General features: G+C 42.5%; 1 protein-coding gene across 13 annotated transcripts in view; it reads right to left on the reverse strand.

Annotated features, from left to right (window-relative positions):
- Positions 1-14,072, reverse strand: part of UBTF (upstream binding transcription factor) — a 45,197-nt gene that overhangs the window by 8,306 nt on the left and 22,819 nt on the right. For 7 of the 13 annotated variants that reach the window (XM_083471645.1, XM_083471638.1, XM_083471643.1 and 4 more), the window contains 9 exons: positions 9,577-9,618; positions 8,569-8,682; positions 7,538-7,693; positions 4,984-5,139; positions 4,250-4,360; positions 3,339-3,427; positions 2,263-2,452; positions 1,582-1,629; positions 357-425 (listed from right to left, as the gene is read on the reverse strand). In XM_083471645.1, coding sequence (XP_083327771.1) covers positions 357-425; positions 1,582-1,629; positions 2,263-2,452; positions 3,339-3,427; positions 4,250-4,360; positions 4,984-5,139; positions 7,538-7,693; positions 8,569-8,682; positions 9,577-9,618 — 975 coding nt within the window. The remainder of the gene's footprint in view (positions 1-356; positions 426-1,581; positions 1,630-2,262; positions 2,453-3,338; positions 3,428-4,249; positions 4,361-4,983; positions 5,140-7,537; positions 7,694-8,568; positions 8,683-9,576; positions 9,619-14,072) is intronic. The other 6 variants (XM_083471640.1, XM_083471649.1, XM_083471650.1 and 3 more) reach the window with 1 other exon arrangement.

The following is a 14,072-nucleotide window of genomic DNA, read 5'->3' on the forward strand; positions in this document are numbered from 1 at the left end:
CAACCCTACCATATAACCAACTATAGGGAGATTGCATCTCTCCTTCCCAGTGGAAGATCAGTGGGCCCCAGCCATCAGATCAATCACCTGCATAGAATTTGGCTCCCTCCCCTTTTAGAAATAAGAAGCAAGCAAGCAAGCAAGAACTTTTACAATAATTTGCAATGCTTTACCAGACTAGTTCAGAAAGAAAGCAGAGTTCCTGGGGTCAGTTTTAACACTTTCAAAATGGCTTCATTAAATCAGCCATTTTGGGCTGATTTAAGGCAAGGCAAACCTTGGAACAAGCTTCCCTGGATTATTCCATTGCGGGTAACAGCTGCATGATGGAGAGGAAGAAGTGTTAAAGCACTTACTGATTTGGACTGCACCGAGGGCTTCATCTTAGGATTTGGGCCTCGCATCTTCCCCATGTTCTTGCGTTTCTGTTGAGATACAAGTGGGAGGGGGCAGTGTTAGAAAGAGGGGGGAGGAGGAGTCAACATTTATTTATTTTATAAAATTTATAACATTTATTTATTTTCATAAAATTTATAAACTGCTTGATTGTAAAAAAGAAAGAACCCTCAAAGCAGTTTGCAAGAAGAATAAAACAATAAAATTATTGCTAAAAGTAATTAACAACAATTTAGAACTCTTAAAAAATTAAAATCAGCAATAAACAGATTAAAACATATGCCAATGTTCTTGGTATCTGGTAGGCTTGTCTAAACAAAAATGTTTTTAGCAGCAGGTGCCAAATACAGTACAGTACAGTGAAAGTGCCTGCCTGATGTCAATAAGCAGGGAGTTCCAAAGTGTCGGTGCTGCCACACTAAAAGATTTCTATAAATGTAAAATGGGTTCATTATTATGTGGCACCCATGACAGCACCAGTGGCAAGGATAACACTTGCATTCTTTTCAGCAAGCTAGTATCTAGCCTGCCCCTTCCCCAATCCTCCATTTCTAGCAAAAATCAAATGTGCCCCTGACAAACGATCTAGTTCTTGTGGCACTAGATTCTGAAGACTTGATGCCAAAAATGTTAAAACAAGCAGCAGGAGGAAAATACAAAGGCAACTTAAGCTTTTTCTACTCAAAGAGTTCTTCTAACATCCTGGAAATCTATCCTATTATTAAATCAAAATGTACCAATTCAACAACCATAAATACCCTGTTTAATTCAGAGCAGCTTTCAAACAGTAAATGGTACACTTTTATCTGATGCACGTCCTGCTGGGATAGGTATCCCTTTTCAGTCAGAGGGCCACATTTCCTTCTGGGAAAGCCAGTGGTAGGAGGAGCCAGAGGCAAGTGGACAGAACAATGAATGTAATATTTACATTTGTACTGTAGGCGGGTTTCTATACTCGCATAACCATCTCCATCTTCCATACAGACAAAAATGAAGCTTTTTCTTGGGGAGGGGGGGGGACCAAAGGTTCCTCGTTTCTGACCTAACCAGAGCTACAGAACATGGAACCCTAGACTTCAGGCATGAAGAGATTCCCTTCCTTTCACTTCCAAGCTATACTGTATTTCAGAGGTCGTTGAAAAAATACCCCTGCCAGTCCCCTCCAAACACTTGCAAGACACTTACATTGGAGGTATGTTCCTTGTACACAGCTCTCTCCTGTGGCGACAAACTCTGCAGAGAAGACAGAAGGGGGAGGAGTGAGAAGCCAAGATTAAGCATGTTATGGAGGTGGTTCAAAACATGGGGAGTGGGAGAAGATGGATTGATTATAGTCCCTACATAAAGCAACCAGATTATAATTACCACAGATGAATCATTCCTTGCCAGCACTTTAATATGACACCTCTTGCAAGCCCCTGGCTGTCCTTCAATGAGTTCTGCCCTATGAACAATTATTCCCATTTTACAGGCAGGGAATGGAGGGCTGAAAATGCTAAAAGCCTAAGCAGATGCTGTCAGGGTAGAGGAAGTTTGATTTGGGTTGCAGAGAAAACACAGAACAAAACCTCAGACAAGGTATACGAACATGCGAGAGCACTCTGTGTGGCAGGATGATCCATGAGGCCAGAGGACAGATGAGAGGTGGGGAAAGCTCACACAGTGTCTAGGACGCTTATGTTGCTGATAGGAACTGGGGATGAGCAGAATTTCATACAGATTGAAAGTCTTTGGTTGCAGAACAAGAGTCAAATGTCAATACGGCTTGACTTGGAAGGCTTTCGCACGGATGCTTCAGTGCTAACACTCTGATCTTCTCAAGGAGCTGCTACCTGTTCTTGTGCCTTCCCCCAACTGACAGCTCACCTTGAGCCACATATCCAGGTGTACTTTGTACTGTTTCTGCTGCTCTTCGGCCAACTTCTTGTACTGTTCCTTTTGGCTCTGAGAGATGCGCTGCCAGCGGCTTCCAATCTCCACCATCCGCTCCTTCAGAGGAAGATGGTTAAGTTCACCATTTGAAAGCAGCTCCTGAGAAAACTTCTGATACCCGTTCCTGGCGAGGACACAAAAGAGAGAAGTTACAGGTGAATGGGCAGGAGGAAGAAAGACAGCAGGACTGATGGCAGGATCTATTTAATATACTGGAAAACTCAGTGATATGGGTTCACATGCATTGCTAAACCATGGTTTCAGAGGCAGAAAGGAGCAGCCGGAACCTCCCCACTGCCCTTAAGAGTTTCCAAACAAACTTTGGTTTGTTTGGAAACTTACCAATTTGTTTTACACTCTTATCGCCATTTCATAAGAAATGGTAAGTCTGATTTTGTGGGAAGTGGAATGCAGCTCTGCAAAATCCTCCTCCCGGTCACACGGAAGGAGGGCAAAGGTATACTGAGACAAAGGCTTGTGGTGGTTCCTTCTTGCTCATGCACATAACCATGGTTGAGTACGATATGCAAACACAGGCACTCTCTCTGGATGCCACCCTGCTCTCCACAGGGAACAAACAGATCTTTTCAGTGGTAGCCACAGAACTCAAATGGCATCTCCTAGGAAGCTCAACTGTTTTTTTCTCTTGGCTCTTGGCTCCATTCAGAAACTTCACTTATCTTTAGGAGAGTTAAGACTTTTTAGAAGTTATTTTATTGCTGCTGTTTGGTTTTGGTTCATCAGTTTTAATATGATCTTGGGCTTCCAGAAATGTTAATTGTGCTTCAGTTACGTATGGTGAACTTTTTATTTTATTTTATTTACAGTATTTATAGATTGCCTTTAAACCAATCAATTATCCACCTATCGAAGTTGACTTAACTTCAGGAAGGCCACTGATTTCTCACCACTGTGCATTTGTAAGCCATAACCACAACTCAGAACACAAAACATATAAGCACGCACATACAACCCTGCTTTTCTTTCTTTAATTCAATGGCAATACTCACATGGGGGGTTTCTTCGGCTCACCCTGGAATTTCATCTTCTTGGAGGAATTTGTTGTGCATGGTGGCGCCCTCATCTCACTCAGTTCTCGCTGCAGAACAAAATAAAGAAGAAACAGAATTACAAAGCTGAGAAGCCTGGTCCAGCTCAATGAAAAATGTCAGAAAAATTAAAAAGGCTGACCCACCCTCCTATTTCATGCAGATGCCTAAGCCTTCAATGAGGCAAACATTGGACATTTCCTAGCTTTCCTCAATAACCCAGAAAACTACCTACCAAGAAAAGTATACAGAGCTTCAACCTTGTATTTTAAGTATTAACCTCCTAGCCAGAGGTGGCAAGGAATTACATGCAGGGTAGGCAAACCAAGAAGAAATTGAGTGCCCTGCTCCTTCTCTGAGCCCAGTACAGAACCAAGCAGGCTGCTACAAAAAGAATCGAGTTTTCTGTCTCTCTTCTGCTAGCTCCTGGCAGGCTAGTAACTTTCTTGTCTCATTTACAGGGCTGCAGAAATCTGGAGCAGAAACCAATGACTCCCATTCCTGAGCTGTAAAACAGAGGAGCTGTGCATACAAGTTGCTAGAGAAAATTAATTAAAATTTAGAACTCTGGCAAGCCAGATTCTGAGCCAAGAAAAGACAAGAGAATGTACGTAATCTGTGTAATTATGCATAATCTTATTCCACCATTTCACTGGCAGGAAGCACAAGCCACTTACATTTAAGCATATCTCCATACAGCCAGAAACTGGCTGGTTTTTTGGAAGTTGATATTCTGTGCCCAGTACCACACAGGATTGTTTTTCTGCATTCCTGTGGAAACTGTGCACACACACACACACGATGCAGTGCAATCACACTGAAGTGAAAAATACTAGGTGGGGTGGGTTTTTTTAAAAAAAAGACTGACCAACCTCATATCGTTTCTGATCTTCTGCTGCCTTCTTGATCCACATCAGTTTCTCCTTCTTCTCCATGTTGTTCCAGGTGGCTTCCATGGCTTTTAGTGCTTTCCCTCGGTCATTCTGAAACAGAAGGAAAGCTGCTACTATATACTATCATGGACTCCATAAAAGTGCAGAGCTCAGACAGCTCCCCACTTTGAGCCCACCACTTCGATCCTAAATTCATGCCAGCTACCACCTGAAAAAGGCAGGTTGGTTACCTGGTAACCCACGTTCTACGCTGGTCATCTCATGAGTTCTGCAGCGTGCAAACCAGGGGCCAGAACTCATGCCCTTTCCCCACAAGGGAAGACTTGCATGCCTTTGGCTCATGGTACCATCCCTCAAATTACAGTTGATCAATTCAATGGCAATAATAACACCAGCCCTATTTACAGCCACAGTTCCCATTAGCACAGCTCATCTGATTTGATATTCTTCCTCCGGACACCCACCAGATGGGAGCTGCCCCTTGTTTATCTCCTTCTTGAGTCTCTGAAGTAAATTCCAAGCTGGAAACCACCTCCTCACTCCTCTCCAAGACATGTTGTCAGTCACCCCCCCCCACCCTTCTGCAGACTCCTGCCTCTATTTTGGAGCAATTCAAAGCTATACGACTCTCTGCTTTGTCACTCACATGTCTTGCTAATGACACTCTGCAGGTCATTCCATTATGAAACTAGGCCTCTGCTGCCCCACTTTACCTTAAAGCGAGCAAGATAATCTCCAATGACACTCTGCTGCCAGATTTCTTCAGCTGTTTTCGGGGACTCGGGAAGTTTGCCGCGATCCTCCTTGTCGGAACCATGCTTCTTTTCTGTCTGAGCTTTCATGGCAGCCTCACGAGCTTTGTACTTGGCCTAGAAAACAACACGCATGGTCAAAATCTTTGCAAAACCCATTACTGATTGGTAAGAAACACAGAAAACCAGGCTGGCTGGGGAAAAAAAGTTAAGCACTGAAACTGTGTTTTGGAGTGTGTGGCTTAATGATGCAGTGGTTCTCCCCCACGTCTGTGACACCGATTTTGAGGAAGAAAGCTGTTAAACCGGAGGAACAGCAGGTTTTAAACCAAAGCAGAATAATCAGTTATGGGCCAATCTATTAGCTTCTGGACACAAATTAAGGTGGTTAAAAAACTCTGAACAGCCTTGTGACCTGCACTTGCAGGAGGACAGCAAGAGCTCAATTTATGTGAGTCCCACTATAAGCCTGACCCAGCACTTTTGAAAAACATATAGAACAAAACATTGTATGTGTGTCCTCTTGAAAGACATCTGTATTTTATTTTTTGTTCTGCATGAGTTGCAGGTTTTCTTGTAAGGAAGTTTCTCTGTTAGTACATTAAAAACATGGCTAACAAGCTATCTAACTGCTTTTATGAACTGCAACCGAATTTCTGCTATTTAATTATTTGCAAGATAAAAACAAACATTGCACTTTTGTTGTACCATAAGGTCATTTATCATTTTTTCTTTCCCCCATTAAAATCAGTTATTCTTCACTGCTTTCACCCAAAAAACATCTTTCTGCCTTTAAAATTATCTCTTTTTTATAATGTGGGAGATGCAGTAAAATCAGCACAGAAACTAATATCTTTAAAGTGCTAAATTCAATGAGTCTTGTGGATGTATACCTCTTTCTGTGCACAGATGTAATCTTAAAGACAGACATTATTAGAGCTGAAGATTTGAAGCTACACTCCCTAGAGCAGGTTTGACTAATCTGTGGCACTCCAGATGTTGCTAGAATGGAACTCCCATTGGCCCCAGCTAGCATGGTCAATGGAAGGTCTAGTCCAGAAATAGCTGGAAGGCCAAAAGTTAATAACTCTGGCTTTAGAGCTTCAGGTCTCTCACTCCTGAATGTGCCATTCCAGTACTAGAAAACAGCTGCAGTGAGGTTTGAACATGTCAAGTATGGGCCTGGTACAGATGCAGGATAATGAAAAACAAAGCAACACAGACAAACTTTATGTATCTTTATGCAGATTAACAATATGAAAATAAGGTATACCCTGTAGTTTCAATGACAAATTTCGGTAGACAGTGCCAACTAGGAACATAAGGTTGGAGCAATCACAACTGAGGTACCCAATAATACAAATGTTCACCCAGGTTTTATGCATGTTTCTAGGCCTCAAGGTTACACCAACTCTCAGCCTAACCTACCTCACAAGGTTGTTGTGAGAAAAATATGGAAAGGTGAAGAGCCATGTATGTCACCTTGAGGCCCTTGGAAGAAAGGTAGACTATAAATGCAATAAAGGAATAAAACAAAGCAAATAAACCCAAATACATGATGTAATGCTATTCATGAAGGAAGGAGAACCCCCACCCCTGCTTTTTATTGGATTTTTGATCGGCTGCAAATCTGTGGTGACATTCTTTGGCATGTGGGTGGATGCTGCTCCGGCGTCCCACATGTTATGCCCACCACAGGAAAGTACTGCTTGATATCTAGTCATCTGTCACCACCCAAAGTTAGCATTTTAAGGCATATACACAGCAACAACAAACCCCATCTCCCAAGTGCAACTACTTTCCCTGTCCACTAATGACCCATATTAAGGCGTCCAGCTAACTCCCACAAGGATCCCAAGACCCTCTTTCTCAGGCATCTAAACCAAGCCTCAAGACCTCTCCCATTTGACTCCATGTGTATTCACAGCTGTACTGGGAGGCAAATAGTACAAAAGAACGCAAAATGGGGTTTTTTTTATTGTACCCACTCTCACACTAAGGGAACGCACTGACAGAGTCTGGCTCCTTCCCCCTTCCCAAGCTGCTGAAAAAAAAATGAGCAGAGGTAACGCAAGATGGAATGGTAGGAGCGCCCAGACTGTTAACAGAGCTGCTTGGTGGCTTCTAGAGGGAACCGAAGGCTCGGGAATGTTCAGAACCTTCTGTGGGGTTTCTAGCAGATTTTGTTTCCTCTTCTTTCTTTTTTTTTAAGGGTGAGGGAGTGGGTCAAGATCCTGGTTTCATCTAAGTCAGGGGTAGTCAATGTGGTGCCCTCCAGATGTTGTCAGACTACCACTCCCATCATCCCTAACCCTTGGCCATGCTGGTTGGGGCTGATGGGAACTGGGAGTCCAGGAACAAAAGAAAGGCGTCAGGATGACTACCTCTGATCTAAGTCAACAGGGGGGGGGGGAACCATCCAGCTGACTTTTTGAGATACCCAGGAGCACATGTTCCCCCACACCTTCCCCCAAAAAAGATGGTTAAGGAGAATGTGCATTATTGATTCAACAACCTTTTTTTTCTCTGAAAGATCATTCCACATCCGCGCCAGCAGCCGGGTCAGTTCGCTCTCCGACAGTTCGGGTCGCTCCTCCTGCAGCTGCTTGCGTTTCTCCTCCGAGAAGATAAACATAGCAGAAACGGGCCGTTTGGGTTTCTCAGAACCTCCCTGTTAAAGAGCACAAAGGGACTCGTGGTTGTGGAATTTTGAGTTTGTATCTTTTGTCCTTTTTAAAAAGCGTTATGGAAAAAAGCAAATAATAATAAAAAAGAGCAAAAACTGGGGAAGGTGGCCTTATTTTATGGGCTGCAAAGTATTCCTAGTAGATCAGCCAGCTAACACTTTAGTTGATTAATCAATGGGGGGAGGCAATTTTTACCAGCAAGATCAATTTTTAATTGGTGGAACTGCAAGTTAAAAGCATGTTTGTCTTTTGAGGCTGTTTTGGTTCAGGTGCATTATTGTAATGAACAAAGGGAATGGGAAAGAAATAAAAAACGTGAAGATGGGTGTTTATATACAACAATGAGAATGGTAACTTATTATTTTACTGTCAATTATCTAGCACTTCCTTCAGTATCTGACAAATATTGGACTTTTGGTCCTAAGCAAATTTATTTTAATCAGATTAATCAGTTACTTGAACATAAGGCAGATGATTAAATCAATGAAATATTCTTTAAACCTGCTGACAGTTCTACTTATTATATACATATAGGGAGATCGCCAACATTAATTGTACTCTGGAGTAGACCCATTAAAATCAATATACTTAAAAGTCATTTCAGTCAATTTGATTTCAGTGGGCCCATCCCAAGTATGACTAATGTTGGATACCACAAACACATAAGGAAACCTTCAAGAGGGATTAGTTTTTGTTCTCATTTTTACTATCAAATTTCCAAAGGAATCCCAGCAGCCATTTTACATGAAGTCTTGAGGCTGGTTTAAAAGTAGATTTGCTCCACTGCTCTAAATGTAAAAAATGTATCCATACCCACAACACATCCTGCTTGTTGCCCTGGCCTGTATGCGTCACTCACCTTGCTGGCATCTGGTGAAGTCTTTTTAGAGGCAGGGCTGGTGGCACCTTTCTTGTTTACTCCCAGCATCTTCTCCTCTCCCAGAACCCTCTGCTGTTCTTCTTCAGGTAAGCTCTGAATTTTGGAGGAAATGGCAAAATAAGGAGTTATGACTATTTTTCATTCTCTCTCTGCCTTTCCCCATATATCTAGTAGATTAATGTATACATAGTTTGGAAGCATCTTCAGGTAGTGCAGAACGTGGCTGCCCACTTTCACCCAAGCAGCTTAAGATTTCCAGGAAATTAAGTCAGCAGCCTAGCATGGGCATTGGCTGCTTAATTCTCCCCCCCCCCCAAAAAAATGTACTAGGAAGCTGCCTCTGAAAACCAACTGGCAGCTTAGTTCTCTCAAAATGCATTATTCATTCTAGTGCCGAGAGAGACTTACAGACTATTCTAAAACAACTGTGCTGGCTATCAGTTTGAAAGTCTAAGTGACCTGGGATCACAAGCATTTGAATCAGTGGCTTAATTCAGACATCATAAAGAAGTACTGTTAAATTAAGTTAACAGTTTTGGGTTGATGCCTGGATTAACACACCGTAAGTAGAGAAGCAACTCTAAACCACTGTTTAGATTTTAAATTGTTGTTAATGCAAACAGTGGTTTGGGGAAATGTTGAATGGAGACCGCTTCTCCTTTTATGAACCAATCCCGCTTCCACCAATTGACCAGCAATGGGGCATCCATTCAAGGTCGAATAGGAGAGAGTTTAGTGGACACTGAAACCAATGAGATTTAGACAAGGCTTTTAAAACAGTTATCAAGAACTGCAGAGTACACAGAAAGGCACTGCTATATGTTCACCCAGAATATGACTCTTCTTAATGCTCCCAGTCCCAATCACTCATACTAAAGTCCATTTTCTTAGCTGGTCCAAGCTGTATGTGTGAATGGGAAAGGTAACAGAAAATAGCTGCTAAAAAACTTAGTAACACAGTTTGGCAGAATGCTGTGGCAGACTCACCTCCAGGAAACGCAAGAGCTCAATTTCATAATCTTTCTTTCTCTATAGGGGCAAAGTAGCAAAAAAGAGTCAGTTCCTGGTACATGCCATGAATTTTTGCCTCCTTCTGCTTCCCCTCCAGAGCTGCACCCTTCTCCAAACATATGACTCCTGCCAATGCAGGTTTCTAAACATCAATATAGATATTTGGAATCAGAACCCTAATAGCCAGCATAAGTCAAGATGTCTTAATGAATAACTTTGAGAAACACTGCTGTACCATTGGGGCCAGCAACTGGCAACCCAGAGCCAAACTCAGCCCACTGAGTGGTCCCTACATGCCAAAGATGCTAAAGATGACTGTAGTGTCTGGGACAACAGGACTTGGCAGAAGAGAGTAAGTGGTAGAGATGAACCTTAAAAACTGGCTTTCTGTCAAAGCAAATTGCTATCCAGGGGCAATGATCCTTTATTACTGATAGATATAGGTGTGCGTGTGCATGTTAGAGACACAGGACAGTGTTTCAGGGCTGTATGTGAATTCCTTAAATGGGAACATGGGCCCAAGGGAAAGGGATTCAACAGCAGATGTAATTTGAGCAGCTGCTGGAAATGGAAAGAAAGCAAAGCATTCTGGACACTTTAAACACCGTGATTCTCAAAGGGTGTGAAGCTCTACACTGGTGTGGCAGGAGAGGACAATGGCAGGAAGATTCAAGGACACTAAATATATATATATTTAAACATTTCAGTGTACAGTAGTATAGTATAAGAATGTTTATTTGCAAAATATGGATAGCTATCTTTTCAAAATGAGAGCAAGAGCATCAAGTGTGTGGAATGATTCATGTTAGCTGATTTTTTAAATATATTTTCTGGATGTCCCATGATCATATTATAAAGTAGTTGTGTTCTACATTATAAATCTGCTAGTTCTTTCTTTTTGTTTACCAGTGTATTTCCTATCAATTAAAAATTGGTGTGGCATGAGCAATTTTTTGTTCTGAAAGTGTGGCTCCACCATTTGCAGCTACTTCCTGGGGGTAGGAGGTGCTTCCAATGCCATTTCAGGTTCATTACAAGAGCAGGGACATTTTCAACCTGCAACAGCAATGCTATTGCAAAATGGGAGAACGAACCAATGCTCTGATGAGAGGAGGCTAATTGGGGACATTGTAAATAGGACCTGGTAAGGGAGTTGGAAGATGACATTTAACATCAATGGCCTTGCCTTTTAAAAGCAAACTATTCTGGCCTCTGTACTGTGTGTATTTTAAAGTATCCTTTAGGCTATTCAGTTTGGTATTTATTGACATAAAATTGTATCGATTATCACCTGCTTCTGTTTTTATTGTACCTGCTTTTGTCTTTTTATCTGGTTCATAGCTGCATCTAAAGGATGCTTTTGAGCAGCTCTTGAAATCAGGGGTGATATGGGGCAGGGGGTGGTATGACAATTAATGGATAGGACAATTTATGGGGAAGGGCAAGGGGTAATAGAGAACAACAGTTTTCTTTTGCCTTAGTGTCACTTGTAATAATTTCAGCGGTGCATCAGGGTGCTGCTTTTAAAATGCTAGTTCAGTTAATGGAAAAACTACCCCCCCTTGGAGCTTCTGGATCCTGTTTTCTCAATGTCTCTGGGAAATTTTCCTACTGATGTTGCTGGTGGTCTGGTCAATTAAGTGGAGATGACCCAGGTAATTGATACGGTTGCTTCTAGATGCCCCCGCTCAAACCACATATCTCATTCAGTTCCCTGGAAAATCTACATGCAATAAACATAAAGAGTTTAAAAGTCATAAAGAATATTTGGGTGTCAGAGGTGGCTACTGCTTCTCTGAAGAGTGTGAGGTGCCCATACGGCACTAAAGCAAACAGTGGTTCATCTATTCTTAACCAAACCTGAGAAGGATCCTGGCAATTTAAATAATTGGTAACCAGATGCTTAGGCATTAAATGTGCCATTTTTAGGAGAGGTGTTAAAAACATGAGGTGACCTATAAACTTCATATGGTTTTGGGTGAAAGTGGTTACTTGGATCCATTCCAGTCTGAGTTCTAGGCCTGGTTTTGAGACTGAAAACCACCTTGGTCACCCAGGCGGATGGCCTCATGGGTATGAGTGCAACCTTGTTCATTCTCCATAAATTCTTGATCACCTTTGATGCTATCAACAATTAATTTTTTATGGGCCCCCTTTATAGGACCAGGAGGCACTGCTTTACTGCAGTTCTAGTCTTGCCTGGAGAAAGGCTTGTCAAAAGGAAGTGTTGGGAAACTACTGGTCCCTCTGGGCCTTTGGCTTATGAGGTGCCACAGAGATCTCACAAGTTATCAACATTAAACCACTGAGTGAGGTCATCCATTGGCTTGGGCTGAAGTGTTCACATTATGCAGATCACCCAGTCCTTTTATTGCCATCCTCTGATCCTAAGGAGATGCAGAATTTCTGTACCAGAGTTTGAAGGCAGCCCCAATTTAGATGAGGGTTGGAAAAGCTGAACCTTAATCCAAACAAGACAGAAGTACCGGTCGGGAAGTTTGTTGATCTGGGCAGAGACTATGTCATCTTTTGGATTGGATTGCACTCCCACAACTTAAGATACCCTTATGGACCAAGTACACAACCTGCAAGTGCTTCTGAGTCCAGCATTATCCTTGTGTTGGCTGATGTTGGTAGGCGGTAGCGCTTTTCACCAGCTACAGACCTACCTGGGTAAAGTGGGTCTGGCTTCAATTATCAATGCTTTAGTCACATTCAGCCTGGATTATTGCCATGATCTCTACATGGGGCTAACCTCAAAAGAAAATTCAGAAACTACAATCGGACCATACCACACCTATCCTACAACAACTGCATTGGTTATCAATTCATTCCCAGATTCAAGTTTAAATACTGGTAATAACCTTCAAAGCCCTAAACTGCCTGGAACCCATGTTACTCTGAGGACTGCCTTCACCCACATGAACCTGCCCAGGCTTTAAGATCAGCAACAGTAGTCCTGCTCTCCAGCCCATCATGAGCAAATATCAGATTGACAAGTAGCAGGAACAGGGGCTTCTCAATGGTACAGTTGTGGAATTCTCTCCCCAAAGAAGTTGGACGAGCTCCTTCCCTTTTGGTCGATGCTTCTGGAAGGAAGGAAGCTTTCATTCATCAGTTTTTACAGTGCTTTTGCTGATTTTTAATACTGTTGTGTATTTTTACTGCTTTATCTGATTTTTATTTTTACTGTACTATGCTATATTTTTGTTTAGTATATGTGCTGCCAAAGCAAGCACTACTATATTCTTGTTTTACAATATGTTTATTTCAATGTAAAGCTGCTCTGGAATATTGTCCACTGAATGTCAAACAAAGGGATGGTTCAGATTCAAATGTAAGTTAAAATTGTCCCTGGAAAGCAATGTGAATGGGGAGGGGGAAGGGAAGAGGACGACACAGGCAAGAACTCAAGGGAAGAAATCCTAGATTTGTTCCCCTCACCTAATGAAGGAGTATTAGTTGGAGGGTCAGAAAGTAAATTATTCAGTCAGCATACCCACATGCATACGTGTAAATAACTGCTTTCTCTACAAACTAGGGAAGGTCAAACCACACCTTCTTCATGTATCATTTCTGAGTTCAAAAGATACAAGACAGTTTCACATTGACAGGAAAGTACTGATTATTTCCAACTAGAGGAAATCCTTTCCAGGCACAGAAACCACCTTAAGGGGATTTCTGTTGTCATCTATGGGTCACGCCCTTGAGTAGTCTTATTCATACAACTGCTAAAAGGGTCTGAGGAATCTGCCAGATTCCTTTGATGATGGTAGAGGATTGCAACCCCTAGAGAAGGAGCGGAGGAAGAGAGACAGTTTTTTCAAATGGCAGCCTCTCCCCCAGGGCTCAGCTTCACAGATGCACAACAGGCTTCTTAACCCTTTCCCAAAGATCAAGACGAAGCAACTCTGCCATTTTGAACAAGGACTGGGGGACTGGGACTCAAGAGGGAAATGGGGTCCTGCCGCCTGTGGGATATAACCACCTCAGAAAAGGCCCTAGTTAAAGCAGCCAAAAAAGCAGGCGAATCCGCCATTATCTCACACTGTCACTGCTGAGGAGAGCCGAGCTACTTAAAATGGCCGCCACAGCTTCAAGTAGTAAGGAACAGGCAGCAGCAGGCCCAAAGCCTGGACTATCGATAGAACCACTGTAACTGCCATATTAAAAATTTGAGGGGATTTTTGTGTGTCAGGAGAAGAGGAAGAAGTCTCCAAGTCTGGAGGTTTAGCGCTGGTACAGCTGGATAAAGCACAGGGAATTCTCCTCAACATTTGGCCACTTGAAGCTCCGGAAAAAGCCCTCTTGTCCTTGTCCTTGCATCAACACCCTCCATCACATGCCTTAGCTTTCCCCCTCTCCAGACTCAAGAGCGGGCAATCTTTTCTGCCACCTAGCAAAGCTTGTTTGCTTGCCACGGATGCATCTCGGGTTGGAGGGAATTTTAAACAAGCGCAGCTACCAATGAT

This window comes from Podarcis liolepis (assembly GCF_965112155.1).
Source record: "Podarcis liolepis genome assembly, chromosome: 13".
NCBI classification, from domain to species: domain Eukaryota; kingdom Metazoa; phylum Chordata; class Lepidosauria; order Squamata; family Lacertidae; genus Podarcis; species Podarcis liolepis.